The 18,414-nt window shown below is 41.3% G+C and overlaps 1 protein-coding gene across 6 annotated transcripts in view; it reads right to left on the reverse strand.

Annotated features, from left to right (window-relative positions):
• SYCP2L (synaptonemal complex protein 2 like) overlaps window positions 1-18,414 on the reverse strand; it is a 1,177,754-nt gene that overhangs the window by 932,954 nt on the left and 226,386 nt on the right. For all 6 annotated transcript variants that reach the window (XM_085606974.1, XM_085606977.1, XM_085606975.1 and 3 more), the window contains exon 5: window positions 1,403-1,424. In XM_085606974.1, the coding sequence (XP_085463100.1) occupies window positions 1,403-1,424 (22 nt within the window). The remainder of the gene's footprint in view (window positions 1-1,402; window positions 1,425-18,414) is intronic.

Consider the following 18,414-nt stretch of genomic DNA (forward strand, 5'->3'; position numbering starts at 1 on the left):
TTCCGTCTCCCCAAAAGATTGTCATAGCACACAAAATTTAAAAAGCTAAGGCAAGGAGACATTTATTCAATGCTCTCTACTCTAATTTGAGCTTGATAATGTCAAAATCACTATTGCAATTTATGTATAAGCAAAACTCTGCACTCATTCCATGCCATGTAGTTTCATATACCAGTCAGGCAAGGGCACAGTTGTGGAGGTTGGACTACATGTTCTCAACACAAGCAAGGGAAATAGAGGTGGCATAAGCACTCCACTACCATGAAGACAAATATAGGCAACTGGCTGAAACAATTTATCTTGCCATCCACAGTTCACATCAACATATGGTCCCAGTTAGAATAGGTCAGCCATTAAAGAGCAAGCGGGTTTTCTACAGAACCAACCTACTGCCAATAAAACTACATAGAGTTAACAAATGTACTCATTCTTGCATTTGATAAGTAAAACCCTCATCCATGACAAACTTGTGGGCCAGCCTCTATCTCCTTCAGCAACCTGAAGTGTGTTTATAAATGTGCTCTATTAAAAATTAAAACAAAACTTGCTTAATTTGTGCTACACGTGCTTTCCCCACTGTGCAAATCGCATCTAGCCTGCTCAGCTAAACAAAGAACTGTTAAGGAACACAAAAGGACATTTATACAACAAGTGATTAAAAAGTTCACCCCCTTCAATTGATGTTGACTTGTGTCATGCTATTGTATGTCAGAGCAGTCCACTACAGCTAAGAGGCTAACTGAATGTATGATTTCTGCATTGGTTTCTTTTTTACATTTTTAATTTTAATTGAAGAAAATTCAAACACAGCAATGATAAGAACAAGATTTACCATTGAGGCCACTAGAAGTATTCCATCATGACAAGAACATTGTCATAAGGCCCAGCGCTTAGGAGAAAGTTTCCGGAGTTGGTAAAAAATTATGTATGGAAATGTAATAACCTGTGAAGTTCATCTAACAAGTCTCTGCTTGAAAAAAAAAGAAAAGTTCCGAAAAAACCCAAAATACTTATTGCAAAAGGTTAAGCAAACCATTCGTTCCTGTATGGTACAAAAAGAAACCCAGAAAAACACTTGAAAGAAAAAAAAAAGCCCCTCTTTCACCTTAGTAGAAACAAATTAAACGTTTAATAATGAAAGGGTGTTACACAATTTTTGAACAGCTGCAAAATAGTTGCAGATGTGTGTGAAAAGAAAATTGCACAGAATTGATGCTCCAGCCACCGTGAATAAAATCTGACCGAGGACTACTTGGAGAACCTTCATATGACTATGCACTAATGTACCCTTTGCTTTTCTTACATTGCTTGTATTTTATAACCAATTTAACATTTTCTAGACAAATTCTTATATGGCCTGTTTACTATGTTTATACATAAAAACGAAGAAAAACATACTTACCTTCCTTGTAGCTGCAGAGTGCCTTTAAAGAAAAAAATGAGAACAATTAGGTTTGCACATATACTATTCTAAATCTGTGTACCCCCTTCTATTTCTCCGCAACGAAACCTTTGCAAATTTTGCACTATCAAACGCAAAATGTGATAGCGTAGTCCGATAGTAAATGTTATCCGACCATAGCTGTATAATGCTTTTTGGAAGCAATTCCATGTGCTAACAGAAATGACCACTGTGTATTTGTTTAGAATGCAATGTGCTACATTTTAATCGTATTCTTCGTAAACTGACAATTTATAGAAAATTCCGATAACCACTTTAATAACAAATACAAGAATGATAAACAGTGTTTTAGATAATTAATAAAGTACCCAAAAGAGTGTACATTCTAAATTGCTGGACTAAATTAAATTCCTTTTCGTGGAGTGCTAATAGCCTAACATAAAATGTTATCTGGTGGACACATGGACCGGGACAACACCTTGATGAGTGAAGGGACTAATGTTCAGGCAGTGTCTTCTTAACTGACACTTTGGAGGTGCCCCGGAACTTCCGCTGCAAGCAGCGGCGGCTGCTCCCAGGCAGTAGTAGTGAGGCAGGTGGGGTAAGTGTGTTATAAAAAGATGAAATTTAAAAAAACACTTACCTGCCGGCCAGCTACCACCTCTCCTCCGATCTCTCCGTCCTCTCCTTCTGTGCGAACCAGAAGCACCCAGGCTCCCCTAAGCCATTCACAAGGCTGCTGTCACCATGACAGCAGCGTAGTGATTGGTCTGAGCGCTGTGGTTAGGTGATCAGACAAGAACTGGGAGCCTGGGCATGTTTTCCACCCAGGCTTTACATTACAGACCGGTGGAGAACATGCTAAGTGGGCATGACTGTTTGGCCAGCCCAAGACGCAAGTGCACCAACCACTCCTCCCCCTGCTCTGTGAGCAGCCCAGCCCCACAAAACTGCCTCGGCCCAGAAAAATTAAATGATAACAGTGATATTATCATTTTATTTGTCCTTTTTTGCAGAGCTGAAAGGCAGTGGGGCGACACTGCTACGGCTTAGCGGAGGAGCCGTACCTGATGATTCTAATGGCTAAAATTTATGGATTTACTTGTGGTCTACTAAAGATGACTTACGGAAAAGATTTAGAATAAAACTTTTTAAGTAATACCAAACTCACATTATTGACTAGAAACTGTGATTATTATGTGATATATTGCTCCTGATCATCTCTAAAACAATGGCAAAGGTCCACTGACCTAGTGGAGAAAAGCAGGAATCAGCCAGTGAGATGGTAAACAGAGAAACATTTTACATTGTGAACTGATTCCTGCTCCAGCAATTTTTGTAGCAGAGGAATGGTTTACATTCTGAGAAGAGGAGCTATAAATAATTGCCCAATTTAGAGTAATGCTCAAGTCCCAATACCCAAAATCTGAAGACTGACGAGGAGCAATTTTGAAGGCGGTTGCCTTATTGGAGGTATGAATATCAAGAGGGTTGTGTGTCTTGAATTCTGACTATAGTTGTGCTTTATTTGTGAGACATTGGAGTTTGCATTTTGAATGAATTGATGATGCTTACTTGTTTAATGTGACAAAATTGAAGAGGTTATTGGACTTCAAAGTAGTCTAAGATCCCAGGATATTGAGAAAAGTGTAGAATACACGTTATTGCTCTCTTATCTGCTAAAGATTCATGGTGTAGATCGTGAGGTACTGTTGACTATACAATTGAGATAGGATTAGAGCTAACTTGTGAATGTATGAATATTGATTGGTGTTGACAGTACCTAATTCTGCAAAGGTGAAGCTCCATTGATTGGGGTGATTTTCCCTCTGGTCGAGGCATCGTTCGCTTGTCTGAAAATCTTTGTGTGAAAAAGTTGGAAGGCATAAAAACCTTAATATTCTGAATGGTGAATTGATTTTCTTTTCTTTAGTGGAGCAGACAAACAGTGTGCATATAAGTTTGTTTAGTTGTAGAATTGTGGGGAAGAGTGGGAATTGTACAGGAGGGTGAACTGCTGCATAGTGTGAGATCGCACATCTGTATGCCACACTGAGATTGGTTGGTTGGTGTACTGCCATGCTATTATCGGTTGATTACGACAGAGTGCTGTACTGTGATAGGTCAATTTTTCTGTAAGTGCCGTATTGAGATTAATTCATGAGTCTTCAAGTATTAAAAGCCAAGGATTGGAGAAAGAGTGGATGTATACGGAAAAGAATCAAAACAATTGAAGTTTGAATTACGTTGTTTGCGATTGGAGGAAAGTAGTATCTGCTTCTTATGGTTACCCCCACTTTTTGCTGATGTCACTGTTTTTGGCCTAGTCTGACTGGGATCCTGCTATCCAGGACCCCAGTCTATCTGCTTTCTCCTGTAAATTGTTATACATGCACTTTAGGTACACTCCAGATTGGATTCTGGGGTAACCTTATCAGTCCCTAGTATATGGTACACCATGTACCCAGGGCATAGGTACCCCAGAGGGCTCCCATGGGCTGAAGCATGCATTATGCCACCCCTGAGTGGCCATCCAAATTGACATGACCAGCCTGCTACTGCAGACTGTGTTAGCTGGTGCTTACACCTCTTACTTAAGATATACGTTCACTATATCTATTTAAATCACTACACTTAAATACCTATCAGTCACCCCTATGGCAGGCCTTAACAATCCTGAAGGCAGGGTGCTGGGTTTTACGTGAGAGGGTGCTCCTGCATGAGCAGAGCCCCTCTGCAGCCTTCGGAGACCATTCTCCGAGGTTGCCTGTGATGCAGCCAGACATATATGTTTAAATGCATTATAACCTCGCGGTAAATGCTAACTTTAAAAAGGCTACTTAGAAACATGTCGTGTTTGGTGTCAAACACCTTGGAATCATACATCCATGCCAGTTACTGGTTTGGGAGGTATTATTCCACCCTTCTAAAGGGACATATGTGGGTCACCGGTATACCCAGTGCCAGCTGTCTGGTGCATTCTTAGAGTGCCAGAAAAGTCTGCACTGGGGGCACATTTTGGTGTCCCTGTGCATAGTCCAGCTCAAACCAGACCCAGCAGCCATTTGCTGCTGCTCTGGCGTGAAACTGGACAAAGGACATAGGTGTAGCCACCCCTCTGTCCTGCCCCTCCCATAGGAAGGTCCACAGAATCTTTCCAACCCCTTCCCGTGGGTATAAAGTGGGATACCAGGCTACAGGACTTTAGATTTTACCTGGACAAGATTCTGCTAAGAAGAAACAAAGTACTTTGACTGTCTGCATGATGGTGGATGACTGAAGAATCTCCCTTGGAGTAAAGGAGTTACTCCCCTGCAAAAGCAGGCACCTAAACGCATCTGACCGGTTTGCTTCTCCTGAGGACTCCGAAGATACAGGAGGTGGGTTCCCGAAGGTCCCGGAGGTCAATCTGCCCACTCAGCGATTCTGAGACCAGTATCCCTCGTGGAGACCGTGCAACCCGAGCCGCTGTGCACCGCGTACCTTTGCAAATGCATGTGCTTAGTGACAATACCCGAGCCTGTGCTTTGGACTCCATGTAGTCCCAACCCTGAGCAGTATTTGCACCGAAGATTTCCTGCCTCCACTCTCTGAGTGTCCTGTGGGCTGGTGCTTTGCAGACTTGCTTGAGGTCTCCTCGCGATCCCAGGTCCGTTGGCCTGTGGGTCCTGGCGAGGGTCACCTTGCTAATTCTTGGGCTTACCTGGTTGCTCCAGACGTGCCCTGACTCAATTTCTTGGAGAGTCCCCTGGATGTTGCTGGTCCACACCGTAACCGGTTTCCTCTGACCGCGTGGGTTGCAGTTGCTGAGGCTTGTTGGTGCTCCAGCCGGACTTCGACCCCTCAGCTCTCAACATCCTTTGTGGGACAACTCACCTCCAGACTTTGGTTGTCCTTGACGTCTCCTGGTCCCCGTGGCTGCAGAGTCAAGCAACCCTTCTTTGCACCTCAAGCATACGACATCAGTGGGCATTCGACTACCGAGCCCCTGGTCACCTGAAGTGACCCAGACATTGCCCCCCTGCTTTCAGGTTCTACTTGCCTCGAATCCAGGCTGGATTCCACCAGACACTCTTCGCCTTCCTGGCAGCAGTACTTCTTTGCAGCTCTCCATTGAAAACGACAAAGGTTTCCGACACCACTTGACCCCTATGCACCCGGCTACTTTGGGATAGGTAACAAGGATACTTTGGTACTCACTGGTCGGTTGGCCTTAGAACCTCCTAAGTTCCAAAGGGTTTGCTCGAAGTCCTCTTAGAAGTGTCCTTAACTTGTAAATTTCCAACTGCGACTGTCGCATAGAGTTGTAAGGAGCACACGTCTGTTTCCTCACTGCACCTGTCCTCCGTGGGCTCCCTGTGTCACTCCTCTCGGTGGTTCCTTGGAGTCCCAGCGATTGTACGTGCTCTAGGCACTGTGTCTATTGAAGTTGTTGTTGTTATACCATTTTTGTATTATTGAAAAAATGAAATGTTTTAAAGTATTTAAGAGTCTTGTAAGCGGTGATGTGACAATTCCAGTAAGAGAAAGTTGAAGAGGCGCCTCCCAAGGGTACACTCGCACATTATATGACAACGAAATTGGGGTTGCATACATGTTTGTGGCTTTGTCAATGATGCCAGATCACTGAAAATGAGTGTCCTTTGAGCTTTCCAAAATATGGTACATTTGAACTGAGAATTATTGACAAGTTGAGAGAAAAACAGCAGTGAAGCATCCACCTAGACCCATACAGTACAAAACATTAAATATTTGAGATGACAGCACATGAGAAAGAAAGAGAAATACCGGAATAAAACTGGAAGAGCAGTGCATAATTATGCAGATGTGTTCGTTGGGATGGGGAACAAAAGAGGTGGAGGAAAGCTATATTTTGAGGGAACTAGACTATACCCAGTTATTACTACTGAGAAAACTGAGAAGCAGAAAATGAATAAAAAGCAAATGACTGAAGATGATAAAGATGAAAAGAAGCCAGATACAGATAGTGATTCAGGGGATGACATTTTGGATGCATTATTAGCTGTGGGTCCACCACCTCATGTGGCCCCTTCAATGAATGCTGATAGTGATACAAGTACTAAGTGGTACAGTGGCTACTGTCCGTATTGAACCAAGTGTAATCCATATTGAGAAACTATTTCAGACATTTCAGATTGCTTCTGCACCAACCGTGTTAACACCATGTGTTATTGCTTCGATAGAGACTTTTCCTGTACAAGCACCACAAGTTGTAACAGCACATACTGTGGCAAGGCCAGTTGTGAATGCCCCAGTAAATGTTGTGCCGACTTTAGGAGCACAAGGAGCTGTAAGAGGTGTGACTGCAACAGGGTCCATTCAGACATCACAGAATTCACAATTTGTTGCCTGGACACCACTGCAAACCATTCAGTCACTGAGAGAAAGGAGAAGGGTTGTGTTTCCGACACAAATGGCACAGGGAGATACCAATTAATTTGAAGATGGAATTTTTCCACCCTGGTTTGAAGAGGCTGCAGCACATAAAAAGACAGAGTGCAGAATGTCAAGCTACCCCCCGAATCTGAAATGGAGACACCATTAAATGTTACAAAATTAATGGTTGAATTGGAGGAAATTATATGGAGAGGTTTAGATCTGGAGCATTTAAACCAGTATCAGGAAAAGGAACTGATTTACTGGAGTAAGGAAATTACAAAGCATGCTGTAATTACACATGATAAATTAACAGATTTGGCCTGAAAATATGAAGTCGATCTTTCTAAAAGTTTTCCTTTGCAGAAAAGTTTCAGGGTGAAATTCGATGATAAAACTATTGAGACAATGCATTCTTCAGGAATGAGATTAAACATAACTGAATTAGTAAAATGCATTCATAAATGGAGTGATTTTGAAAAAGTAGAGCGCAAATGGGCAATGAGGCATGCAAAGAAAAGGAAACATTCAGAAGCCGATAGGGAAAATGAAAAGCTATTGTTAAGTTCCCCAGATGAGGGAGAAGCTTCCAACTTATCAATTGAGAGAAGTAGCAGGTAGAGTGTATGTTCATGTACCTTGGAGCATTTACAAACAATTTTCCAAAATTGAGCGATAAGCTTGTACAGTGGTACACACAAGTTGACAGTTTTTTCAAAATTTCAACAGTGCTGTGGATTGATTTGAATACATTCTTTGATATCATAGTGCCAAACGATTTGTGGGCCGAGCGTAAAGTTCTGTACAATGGCCGTATGAAGAGCCAATGAGAAATGCCTGCACCATCTCCTGAAGTTATGGAAAAATTTGAAGCAGTGATCACAATTCTAAAAAGCAAGGTTACTCCAAAAGATTTTGATTGGGTAAAGATTAAAAGAATTTCACAAGAGGCAAAAGAATCATTGGATGATTACTACGAGTGGCTGCTTTAGGTGTTTGAACACCATAGTGGAAGAGAATATCCCAAACAGAATGATATGGGATATTTTGTCTCCGTTTGTTATGGGGATAAGACCAGAGATCAGTATGTACTTAAGAGTATGCCTGGACGTAGTTCGCGGAATTTTGCTACATGGAACTCTGCGAAGTTACAAAAAAACTTCTCGAAGTTCCGCGAGTGGCGGAGTGCATTGCGAACTGCAGTTTGTGCTCTGGTATTCCTGCTGCTCGGGTAGAAATTCTAGTAACTGTTGTGGTCCCTCACTTCACAGAACAATTTCTCAACACAACGAGCAGTTTTGGGAGGGCCGTGCACTGGACCGTGTGGCCCTGCCCTGGCCCTTGCAGACACTCACCCACTCTCCTCTTCCCCCGATTTCCCCTCTCCTCCTCCCCATTCCCCCTTAACCTAAACTCTGCCTTTTTCTCTTTTCTTTTCTCCTTGTCCCATCTATCTCCCACACCCTGGACTTGTGGGTTCCCCACCTGCCACCCTCCTTCTCATGCCCTGTTCTCTCCTCGGCTATCCCTCTCCCTGCTGATCATCATGGGTGCCATCGTGGAACAGTGCATTTCTCCTTGAGTTGCCCCTACTGAACCCACGCGCACACTGAATTTGATGGGCTGCTGCATGCTATGTACCTAGTGTTGCACCTATTTTATAATTTAGGATTGCTTAATGTACCAAATTCTCCACCCCATTTACTTACCTCCTGTTTTGTTTTAAGCTTCAATAAAGAATTGTGAAACCGATTCTGTACACCGCAGAATGGTTTACCATTGTGGATCTCTGCCAGACCTTTTCTGTGCCATTGCACGAGGATAGCCAGTTCCAATTTTCTTTTGTGTCCGAGAGAGTATTTTGACATGGTGCAGAGTTCCACAAGAGTCTACAAAGAGCACCTGTATTTTCAATCAAATCTTGAAAAAGAATCTTAAGTCACTGCAGATGCTTTACAATTCAGTTCTTGTACAGTACAATAAAGACCTACTTGTGCCATCAGAGACACAAGAAGCTTGTAAATAGGATAGGGTTGCAAAATTGAACCACCTAGCTGCTAACGGACACAAAGTGTCTCCTGGTAAATTGCAGTACTGTCAAAAAGAATCCAATACCTGGGACATATCATCGAGATTGGAGTGAGAAAGGTGTCACCAGAGAGAGTAGATGTGATTCTTCAAATTAATCCACCTCAAACACACAGAGAAGTCAGAATGTTTTCGGGAATGGTTGGCTACTGTAGACAGTGGATACCAAACTTTTCCCTAGTGGCAAAGCCTTTACAGAGGCTCATTTGGCACACAAAGATGTGTCAGATCCACTTCCATGGTACAATGACTGCTTGAAAGCTTTCCTAGAGCTGATAGAACGTCTATCATGCCCTGGCACTAGGATCCAGATTACTACAAGATGTTCACTTAGTGAGAGTGAGGGCTGCACTCTCTCAGTGCTTATTCAGATGCATGGAGATGCACGAAGACCTTTGACTTATTTTTCGACAACCCATGACCCTGTAGCTGCAGGACTGCCCAGCTGTCTTAAAGCAGTTGTGGCCATGGGTGCCAGCAGTGAGAGAAGAGAGAACATAGTAACTGTTGTGGTCCCTCACTTCACAGAAAAATTGCTCACCACAACGAAAACCCAGTACATGACCAATCGTAGCCTCACTAAGTATGAGCAGCAGATCCTGGAAGCTGAGAATGTGGAATTGATCTGATTTGTTGCCTATAATTGAAAATGTCAGTGATGTCGAAGTTGAACATGACTGTCTAAATGTCACAGACTTATGCACCAAGCCAAGGCCAGACATTAAAGATGAACCCCTGAATGATTCAGATTATGTAATTTTTGTCGATGGCTCATGTCAGAGAAACAATGCATGCATCCTGAGAGCAGCTTACGCTAACTGAACAATTCAAGATGTTATTGAAGCTTCATGACTTCAAGGTGTTACTTCAGCATAAGTAGCAGAATTAATTACCCTTACCAGAGCTTACAGTTTAACAGCCCAATTGAGATGGACTATATTTACAGATAGTCAGTATGACTTTGGTGTTGTCCATGATTTTGGACAGTTATGGTCCCAAAGAGGTTTTGTGGCCTCTTCTGAAACTTCCATCTGTAATGGGGAGCATGTAAGAAATTGGCTTGAAGCACTGCACTTACTAACAGAGGTTGCAGTGGTTAAGTGTGCAGTTCACCAAAGAGGCAATGGTTATATTGTAGCCAGAAACAGATATGCTGATGAGTTTGTTTGGTATTGTGCACTCGTGGCCTGCACTTTTAACCGGGATTACATGAATGAATATGAAGAGGACCCTGTTTTACCGATGTTGTCAGAAGCGGATACATGGGAAGAGCTCAACAGATTTTCAGAGAATGGTTCAGAAGCAGAAAAGCAGGGTTGGATAAGAGCAGGGTGTGAGAAAAACACAAATTACATTTGAATGCTAGCGAATTGAACACCATTGTTGCCCGATGGTTTGTTACTTCCTATGACCTGACAATTCCATTGTCACACTCGTCTAGGAAGAGATGCAATGGTGTGGTGTGCCATTGTTGTGTGATATGTCAACAGATGAATGTTAGTAAAAAGAACATCAATAACACCAAGTCACGTAGGGAGATCAGGTGGTCTTTCAACAACATGCAAATGGGGTTTATCAAGATGCCTGTTTGTAACTGGTTGAGATATATCCTGGTTATAGTGAGCATTTTTTTCTTGATGGGTGGAAGCCTACCTATCCTAGAGAAATGACAGTTTTACTGTAGTTAAACTGCTGTTGAGGGTGTTGATACCAAGGTATGGATTACCGGTTTCCTCTGGAGTCAGATCGAGGGAATCATTTCAATAATGAGGTCCTAAGGCTGCTTTGTGCCGCATTACAGATTGAGCAGAGGTTGCACTGTAGTTATCAACCAGAAGCCTCTGGCATTGTTGAACGGCTCAATGGAAGCATCAATTCTTGATTGGCAAAGGTGTGTGCTTCCACAGCAATAAAATGGCCTGATGCTTTACCTTTGGTGTTGATGAGCCTTTGAATTATTCCTGACAGGAAGACTGGGCTATCCCCTCATGAGATCTTGATGTGGCGTGCAATGTGACTGCCTGTTGTACCTGTGAATACACTTTTGAACATCACAGATGACCTGATACTTGATTACCGCAAAGGATTAGCTGATGTGGTGTGTTCCTATTCTCAATATCTTTTGTGGTGGGTGGGCCTGCACACCTAAACTTTTTTTCTAAGTGTAAAATCCTCAATGTTTCAGCGCAATGGATTCTCTTTTTAGCGTGCTTTCACGTGTGGGGGATGTGAGTCTACACCCCTATTAGTGACATGAAATGAGAGAGGTTCTGTAGCAACCAGTTCCTACGTGAATCACAGCTGTGACCAAAAGGTCTCTTCAAATTACATGCAAAGTGCAACATATATCACCAAGCTTTGTAAAAAAATTCTTTACAATGAAGTTCATTCTGGAAATCGAAAACAAGATGCAAAGGTAAATTACTAGTTGCTTGAATATATTGAAATGCTCAAATTTCGATGTACTGTTAATGTCACAATTCATCTAATACATGACAATAATCTTAAATCATAATACAATGTTACATAACAAGTCCCAATGCATTTCGGGTTAAACCCTTCGTCAGGGGATTAATGAAATCGCTGTAAGTTGTGTATACTGTTCTTTTAGTTTCGTCTAGTTGACCTCCTGTGGGAACTACAACAAAAAGCACATATTGTGCTGTTAGCTGAGATCGGAGTACATTTGGATAAATAGAATTTGCACTCGAGAAAAGAGAGAAAGTCAATGACCCTGGATACCAGTAGTTGTAGAAAGTAAACAGTAAAAAACTGTTAGGAACTGTTAAGAATCACCGAAAGGTGTGCGTAAATTTTAAAGGAGTGCGAGAGGTGAAATTAAGTCAAAAATGAGAAACTAAGCAAACATCCTAGTGGATGGGTATCCGCTTACCAAAAAGTAAACCAGCCTTGTATAATGCGAGGTGCTCAACATGTGGGTTAAGAAACCATCTGTAAACACAATGTGAACTATAGGTTATTGCCGCCAAATCCATGTTATCCAGCATCCTAGAAAGCTACATAATGTTGAGAACTCACCCGTCGCCGTTATTAGGTGTGTTAAACCGTAACACAACTCCACCGTAATCTACGCGAACCGTGCCTGTAACACAAGCACCAGAAGTGACTCGTACACTGCGATATTAATTAAAAAGTTGACTGCCTAAGGCTTAAGTGACGAAAAATCGTTACTACGTCTTACCTTCGAAAAGGTCTAAATTTCTTCAAAGATGCTTCCGGCATTAGCGGGCTCGGGAGAGCGTGTGCGTGGGCCGAGTGAAGGGAAGTTTATCAAGAGAACCCAGGCGTTCTAAAGTAGTCGACAGCGACAGAGGACTTGCTTTCAAAATGATACGAGTGGAAATAGGACTGTGTATCTAGCTGTACTGGGTGTAAAACCTAGGTATCAATAAAGTTTTGCTCATAAGTGGCGGATAAGAGAAAAAGCGGAGTTATAACGTGGTGATTATTGAAGGAAAAAGTAATAAAAAAGAGAAGAGTAAATGCGAGTGCAAATCCTTTACAAGAGAGGGTTAAAAACCAACACTGACATTACTTTTCAGATGAAACATAATAATTCATAGTGATCATTTAAACCACCCGGGATCACCGTTCCTAGGTATTTAATCCAATACGTTTCTCTACATGAAAGAACATTATGCATGTCAACGTTAATCTGCATGTGGAGATGTTCAAGAATGGTAAAACGCAATTGTGGAATGGTGTGCGATGTATTGATCCAGTGTGTCACAAGAGAAGAGTTCATGTTTTTATTACGTATTCTACTCTTATGTTCTATGATCCTAGTTTTGATCTTACGACTTGTCCTCCCTACATATACCAGACCACATGGGCATTTAATGGCATAAATTACCCATTCTGTATTACAGTCTGAGGTATGGCAAAGTTTGATGTTAAGGCCTGTGTGAGGATGTGTGAACACATTGCCTAAAATTACATTGCTGCATTGTCCACAATTGTGACATTTTTTCATACCCGCATATTTCAATGTAGTGGGTTTAGAGTGACTTTTGAGGAGGTCCCTCAGGTTTTTAGATCTGGTGTGAGCAAAAAGAGGAGAATCCTTGAACAAATCTTGGAAACCAGACTCTTGTTCGATGATGTCCCATCGTTTTTTGATGATAGATTTGATCTGTGCGGATTGAGCTGAGTATTTTAATACAAAAACTTCGCGTTTAGAGCGGGTCTTCTGAGTAGTATGGAGTAAGTCTTCTCGTTTTTTTCGCCCAACTTGATTTTCCGCCTCGGTGAGGATGTGTTCTGGGTAGCCTCGCACTCTATATCTGTCCAGTTGTTTTTTCATATCGATGTCACATTGGTGGTGCTCTGAAGTTATTCTCTTAATCCTAGTGAGTTGAGAAACTGGTAGATGTTTCTTTAGAGAATATGGATGAGCGCTTGAATAATGCAATGCGTTGTTGACATCAGTAGGTTTCCTGTACATCATGGTAATCAATCCATGGGAGGATTTGTGAATCTCTAGATCTAGAAAATGAATCCTTTCAGATTGGATGTCATAAGTGAACTGTATTCTTGGATTGCATTGATTTAATTCTGCTATGCTATGTTCTAGCAAGGTTTTGGACCCCTTCCATATAATGAGAATGTCATCTATATAGCGTAGAAAAAGGGTCGAGTTGGATTGCCATACTGGATTATTGAGCACATGTTGATGTTCGAAATAAGCCATGAAGGTATTTGCATAGGCTGGGGCTCCCGGAAAGCCCATTGATGTGCCGGTGATCTGCTGGTAATGACTGTTCTTCCATGAGAAATAGCTGTGATACAGCGAAAAGTGTAAAAGTTCAAGCAAAAAGATGCTTTTGTCTTTAGTCAGTGTTGAATTCAGTAGTCTCCACTCTACTGCTTCGAGTCCCTCATTGTGAGCAATAGATGTATAAAGTGCCACTACATCAATGGTGCATAGGAAATAGTCATCAGTGAGCTGAGGTGTAATCGCTTCCAATTTCAGTAAACAATCTGTAGTGTCCTTAACGTATGTTGGCCAGGATTGGACCAAAGGTTGCAGATGGTAATCTAAGTATCTTCCTATTGGCTCGTGCATCGATCCACAGCCTGCTACTATGGGCCTAAATGGTGGATTTTGTCTGTTCATGTGGATCTTCGGGAGCATATAGATATGCGGAACCTTAGGTGTAGGGTGAAGTAAGAATTTTTTGGTGTTGGCATCAATATTACCATCATCTCCACCTTTTTGTAAAATCGAGTTAAGAATTCTTAGAAATTCCTTTGTTGGGTCTTGATCCAATGAGATGTACGTGTACTCATCCTTCAGATGTTCATTGACACTGTCTGTGTAGAAGGTGGTGTCTAGGACAACCAGGGCTCCTCCTTTGTCAGCAGGTTGAAATGTTATCGAGGTATCTTGGCGTAAAGCATTCAAAATGCGAGATTCTTTGATAGAAAGATTATTATGCTGAGATTTTTTATACGTGATGGATTCCAGATCCTTTTTAACCAAAATCTCAAAAGTGTCCAAGGTTTTATGTGACATAGGGGCCATGAACTTACTCTTGGGTCTGAATCGTTCTGCGGTTGGAGATTCCTCATTGGTGCTAGGATTTATTGAAAAAAACCATTTTAATCTCAATTTTCGCATGAACTTAAACAGTGAAATTTCAGTTTCCAAACCAGGTGATGTGTAAGTAGGCACAAACGATATTCCTTTGTTCAAAACTTTAAGTTGTTCTGTGTTGAGTTGTTTGTGAGATATATTCACTACTAGGTTGTTTTCTTCACTGTCCTCTGTGGTCTGCCTGTTTCGGTGCTTGTTTTTTTGGGTTTTTCCCCTGCGGGTCTGTCGTCGCTTGGTGTATTGATTTTGTCTGGAGGGGATTTTGAGGAATGGCCCTCGGCTAAAAAAGAAGAAGAGGAGGAGGATTTGCTAGTAGATGCAGTAGCCATTTCTTCTGTTTGTTCTTGTGGTTGAGATCTAGAACCAACCGTTGGTCTATGCAGAAGTAGATCTTGTTCATTAGCTACGCTTTCTTCAGATGAAGAAGTTCCGGTTTTTTTGAAAGGGCGTTTTTGAGCATAAACCTCGGCCCATGAGTAGACCTCATCGAGTTTATAATCGATTGTGTCCCTTTTAAATTTCCTGATTTTTCGCTCGTGAACTTCTTTAGCATGTGTATCTAATCTTATGTTGATGTCTTCAAGTACTTTGTTCCAATCCTCCTGTTCCATTTTATTTGATACTTCATCCTTTAGTTTGTTGATGTCTTGATCTAATTCTTGGAGAATAGATGAAATCTCTTCGACTATAAGTAGTATCAAATCCAGAGAGCATTTATTCAAAATTGCATACCACCGAGACATGAATGCTTTATTGAACTTAAAGAGCATAGGTCTTAAAGCTATTCGTAGGCCTCTGGGAATTCGTTTTACTTTATGGTACTCAATAAGTGTAGTAGCGTGGAGACGTTGGTTGATTTCTTTCCTCATCATGTATTCCAATTGACGTATTTCAATATATTCAAGCAACTAGTAATTTACCTTTGCATCTTGTTTTCGATTTCCAGACTGAACTTCATTGTAAAGAATTTTTTTACAAAGCTTGGTGATATATGTTGCACTTTGCATGTAATTTGAAGAGACCTTTTGGTCACAGCTGTGATTCACGTAGGAACTGGTTGCTCCAGAACCTCTCTCATTTCGTGTTCCTATTCTCACCAGGTTGAAGATGCTACTCTCAATTCGCATTGAGAACAGTGCCATAACCTCAATCCCAGAGACTGGGTGTTAGTCAAGAAGCATGTTCCGAAGTCTTGTCCAGAACAAGATATCAAAAAACCCTTATCAGGTGAATCTAATCACAATCACTGCTGTTAAGAGTGCCAAACTGGGTGCATGCCTCGCACACCTGAAGATTAAAGAAGTCATATTAAGAAATAGTGTTCTTTGAGCCTGGAAGAAAAAGAAGGAGACAAAGAAAAAGAAGGAGAAAAAGTAGGAGAAGGAGAGAAAGAGGAAGAAAAAGAAGAAAGAGAAGAAAGAAGGAGAAGAAGGAGAAGAAGAAGACACCAATCCAAGTTCCTGAGATATCACAATGTGGCATTGAAAGCTCAGAAACCAATGAAGAGACCAGATCTCAATATGAGAAAGCAGTTGAGACAGCACCAGAACAAACAGAGGATCCGGATGAAGGAATGAGCACTGAAACAAGAAGACACCCACAATGCTGAATGGTCAAGAAACTATGGTCAAAGAAAGACTGAGAACAAGTGTGTCAATTGATCACATAACACAGACTATCACTGAAGAGACAGAGAAAAGTGTGACACAGAGGAAGATCAAATGAAACTGAGCAGATCAAAAAGAGTAAGGGTGCTTTGTCAAGGGTATTCTGCACCTGAATGGACTTTCTACTAGCCTGGCCGTGAAATTCAGCTCAGCTTGTGGAGTTTGCAGAGTATTTCCAGCTCTGCGTAGCACGCAGAGTTCTGAAAAACTGTGCTCCGCATAGCAGAGCTTTTTCTCACTCATCAACATTAAGTTGGTGAGCGCGAGTAAATAAAATCTTACTCCAGACTACCTCCTGGTGAGATTTCTCAACGCGGGAAGTCACGGATGGCTGCACCCGCTCTGGTTGAGAAACCTTCCATTTGCGTTGAGGAAGCTGCCACTCGAGTATAACAGGTTCTCGAGCAGCAGAAAGAAGCAGTGCCCTCTTGCCATTTGTGCAGATTTTCCAGCACGGGACAAACACCCGGCACTAAAAGTCCACGGGAACGGCATGACCTAATGCACTCAGCTGCTTGCAGAACTCCCCATAGTGCGGCGGAGTTTTTTAGTCACTCCATTGAGTTACGTGTTGCGGAACTCCCCGAACTCCACCCAGGGCTACTTACTATGTAAATCAAATGCTGAATGTGTCATTGGGTGAACAGAGTGATCTGAGATATAAACTGTTTCAACCCCCATGACATCACTCTAAAACAAAATTGGATGAAGATGCTTGAAAAATATTTCTGTAAAGAAACAAAAGTTTGAGAGACAATATTGATTGAGAAAGTGCAAAAGACTAATAAAATGATCCTTTTTTGTTGTTGAAGATTTCTCTATACAAAAGGCTACTTTAGAAGACCAGGGAAAGCATTTTAGAAGAACACGGAATAGTGTTAAGGCTGACTATTTGAAGAGTGCTGTAAATAGAGAGACTGTTTAAGCAGTCTCTTATAAAGTAACTGCTTGAAAGAAAAAATCTGAATTGAACTGTAGAATTATTGCTACCATATTTTTGCTTAATCTATCAGACTACAGACATGTGTCGTTTTAGAAATAGATGCAAGATTATTATGATTATTATATTTTCACTAGCAGTGTTAGTAATCATAGCAGTATTTCATAGGGTTTCACACCAGATAAGGAGATTAGGTCTACATTAGTGCCAAGGCATTTACACGCACAAAAGGGGAGAAGAAATTGAAAGAATCACTTGCGAATTACACCAAAGAAGATTATTTAACTAATGTTTACTCTAGATTTGTTCAAGAATACACAGGCTATGGACGCAAAGGACTAATGTCTGTGACCAATTACTTTCATCAGCTGCAGAGGAAGTTACTTACCACCATATGCCTTTATCATACGCAACTGCATGCAGTATTTTGCTTAGCTTAGTTTATAGGGAACAACACTTTAAATATTTTAATTCAAATGAAATTATGATTTAGTGCTTCCAAGAGTTCCATTACAGAAGAGCATGAATTTACACCCACAAGCAAAAGAAAGGGAAACAGCTCGGTATTATTTTAGACCATCCATGACTATAGATAGTGTAATGGCTTACAAAAATAATGTAACCTGCTTAACGAGACCCTTCGAGACAGTATTTATTGTGACACTAGAGGGAAGGTGCACTAACATTACAAACAGTAAGAATAGAGAAGATGTTTTTTGAAAAACGTTTGGAAGAAAATGAATTCAAAAAGAAAATGGTTTACCCAATACTCAAATTAGACAGAAGACGAAATGGAAAAATATGTGTTTACAATAGAAGAAAACCATCTAGAACCAGATATGTGGGAACTAGTGGCGAACAGAAATTCGAAATTAGGGGGGGCACGTGGCAAAATTTACAGGGAGAAGAAACAGTCTTTCCAGGAGCTCATTTTGTTTGTAGACAAGATGCTTACTTCCAGTTACATGCTGATTTGGAGGAATGTTGCTATTTAGCTGTGCTGTTTCCTAAGATGTATCATGTATATAGTATAGATGTTTTCACAATGACACCATCACCCAGACATATACGTAGTGCAGAAGATGGAACACAATTAGTGGGAGATATTTTTGGTGCAATCATACTACCAGTAGGAATCGTATGGAATGACAAAAATATTAGAAAGCTTTCAACAGTTGTCAACAAAATCGGCCTCCAGTACATCTGAGGCTTTATTCGTAGTTAACACTGAATTAGTGGCTATTAGAGCCATGGTTTTGAAAAATCACTTAGCATTAGCCATGTTACTCTCAGAAAAAGGCAG

The sequence above is a fragment of the Triturus cristatus genome, chromosome 5_2 (genome assembly GCF_964204655.1).
Source record: "Triturus cristatus chromosome 5_2, aTriCri1.1, whole genome shotgun sequence".
NCBI classification, from domain to species: domain Eukaryota; kingdom Metazoa; phylum Chordata; class Amphibia; order Caudata; family Salamandridae; genus Triturus; species Triturus cristatus.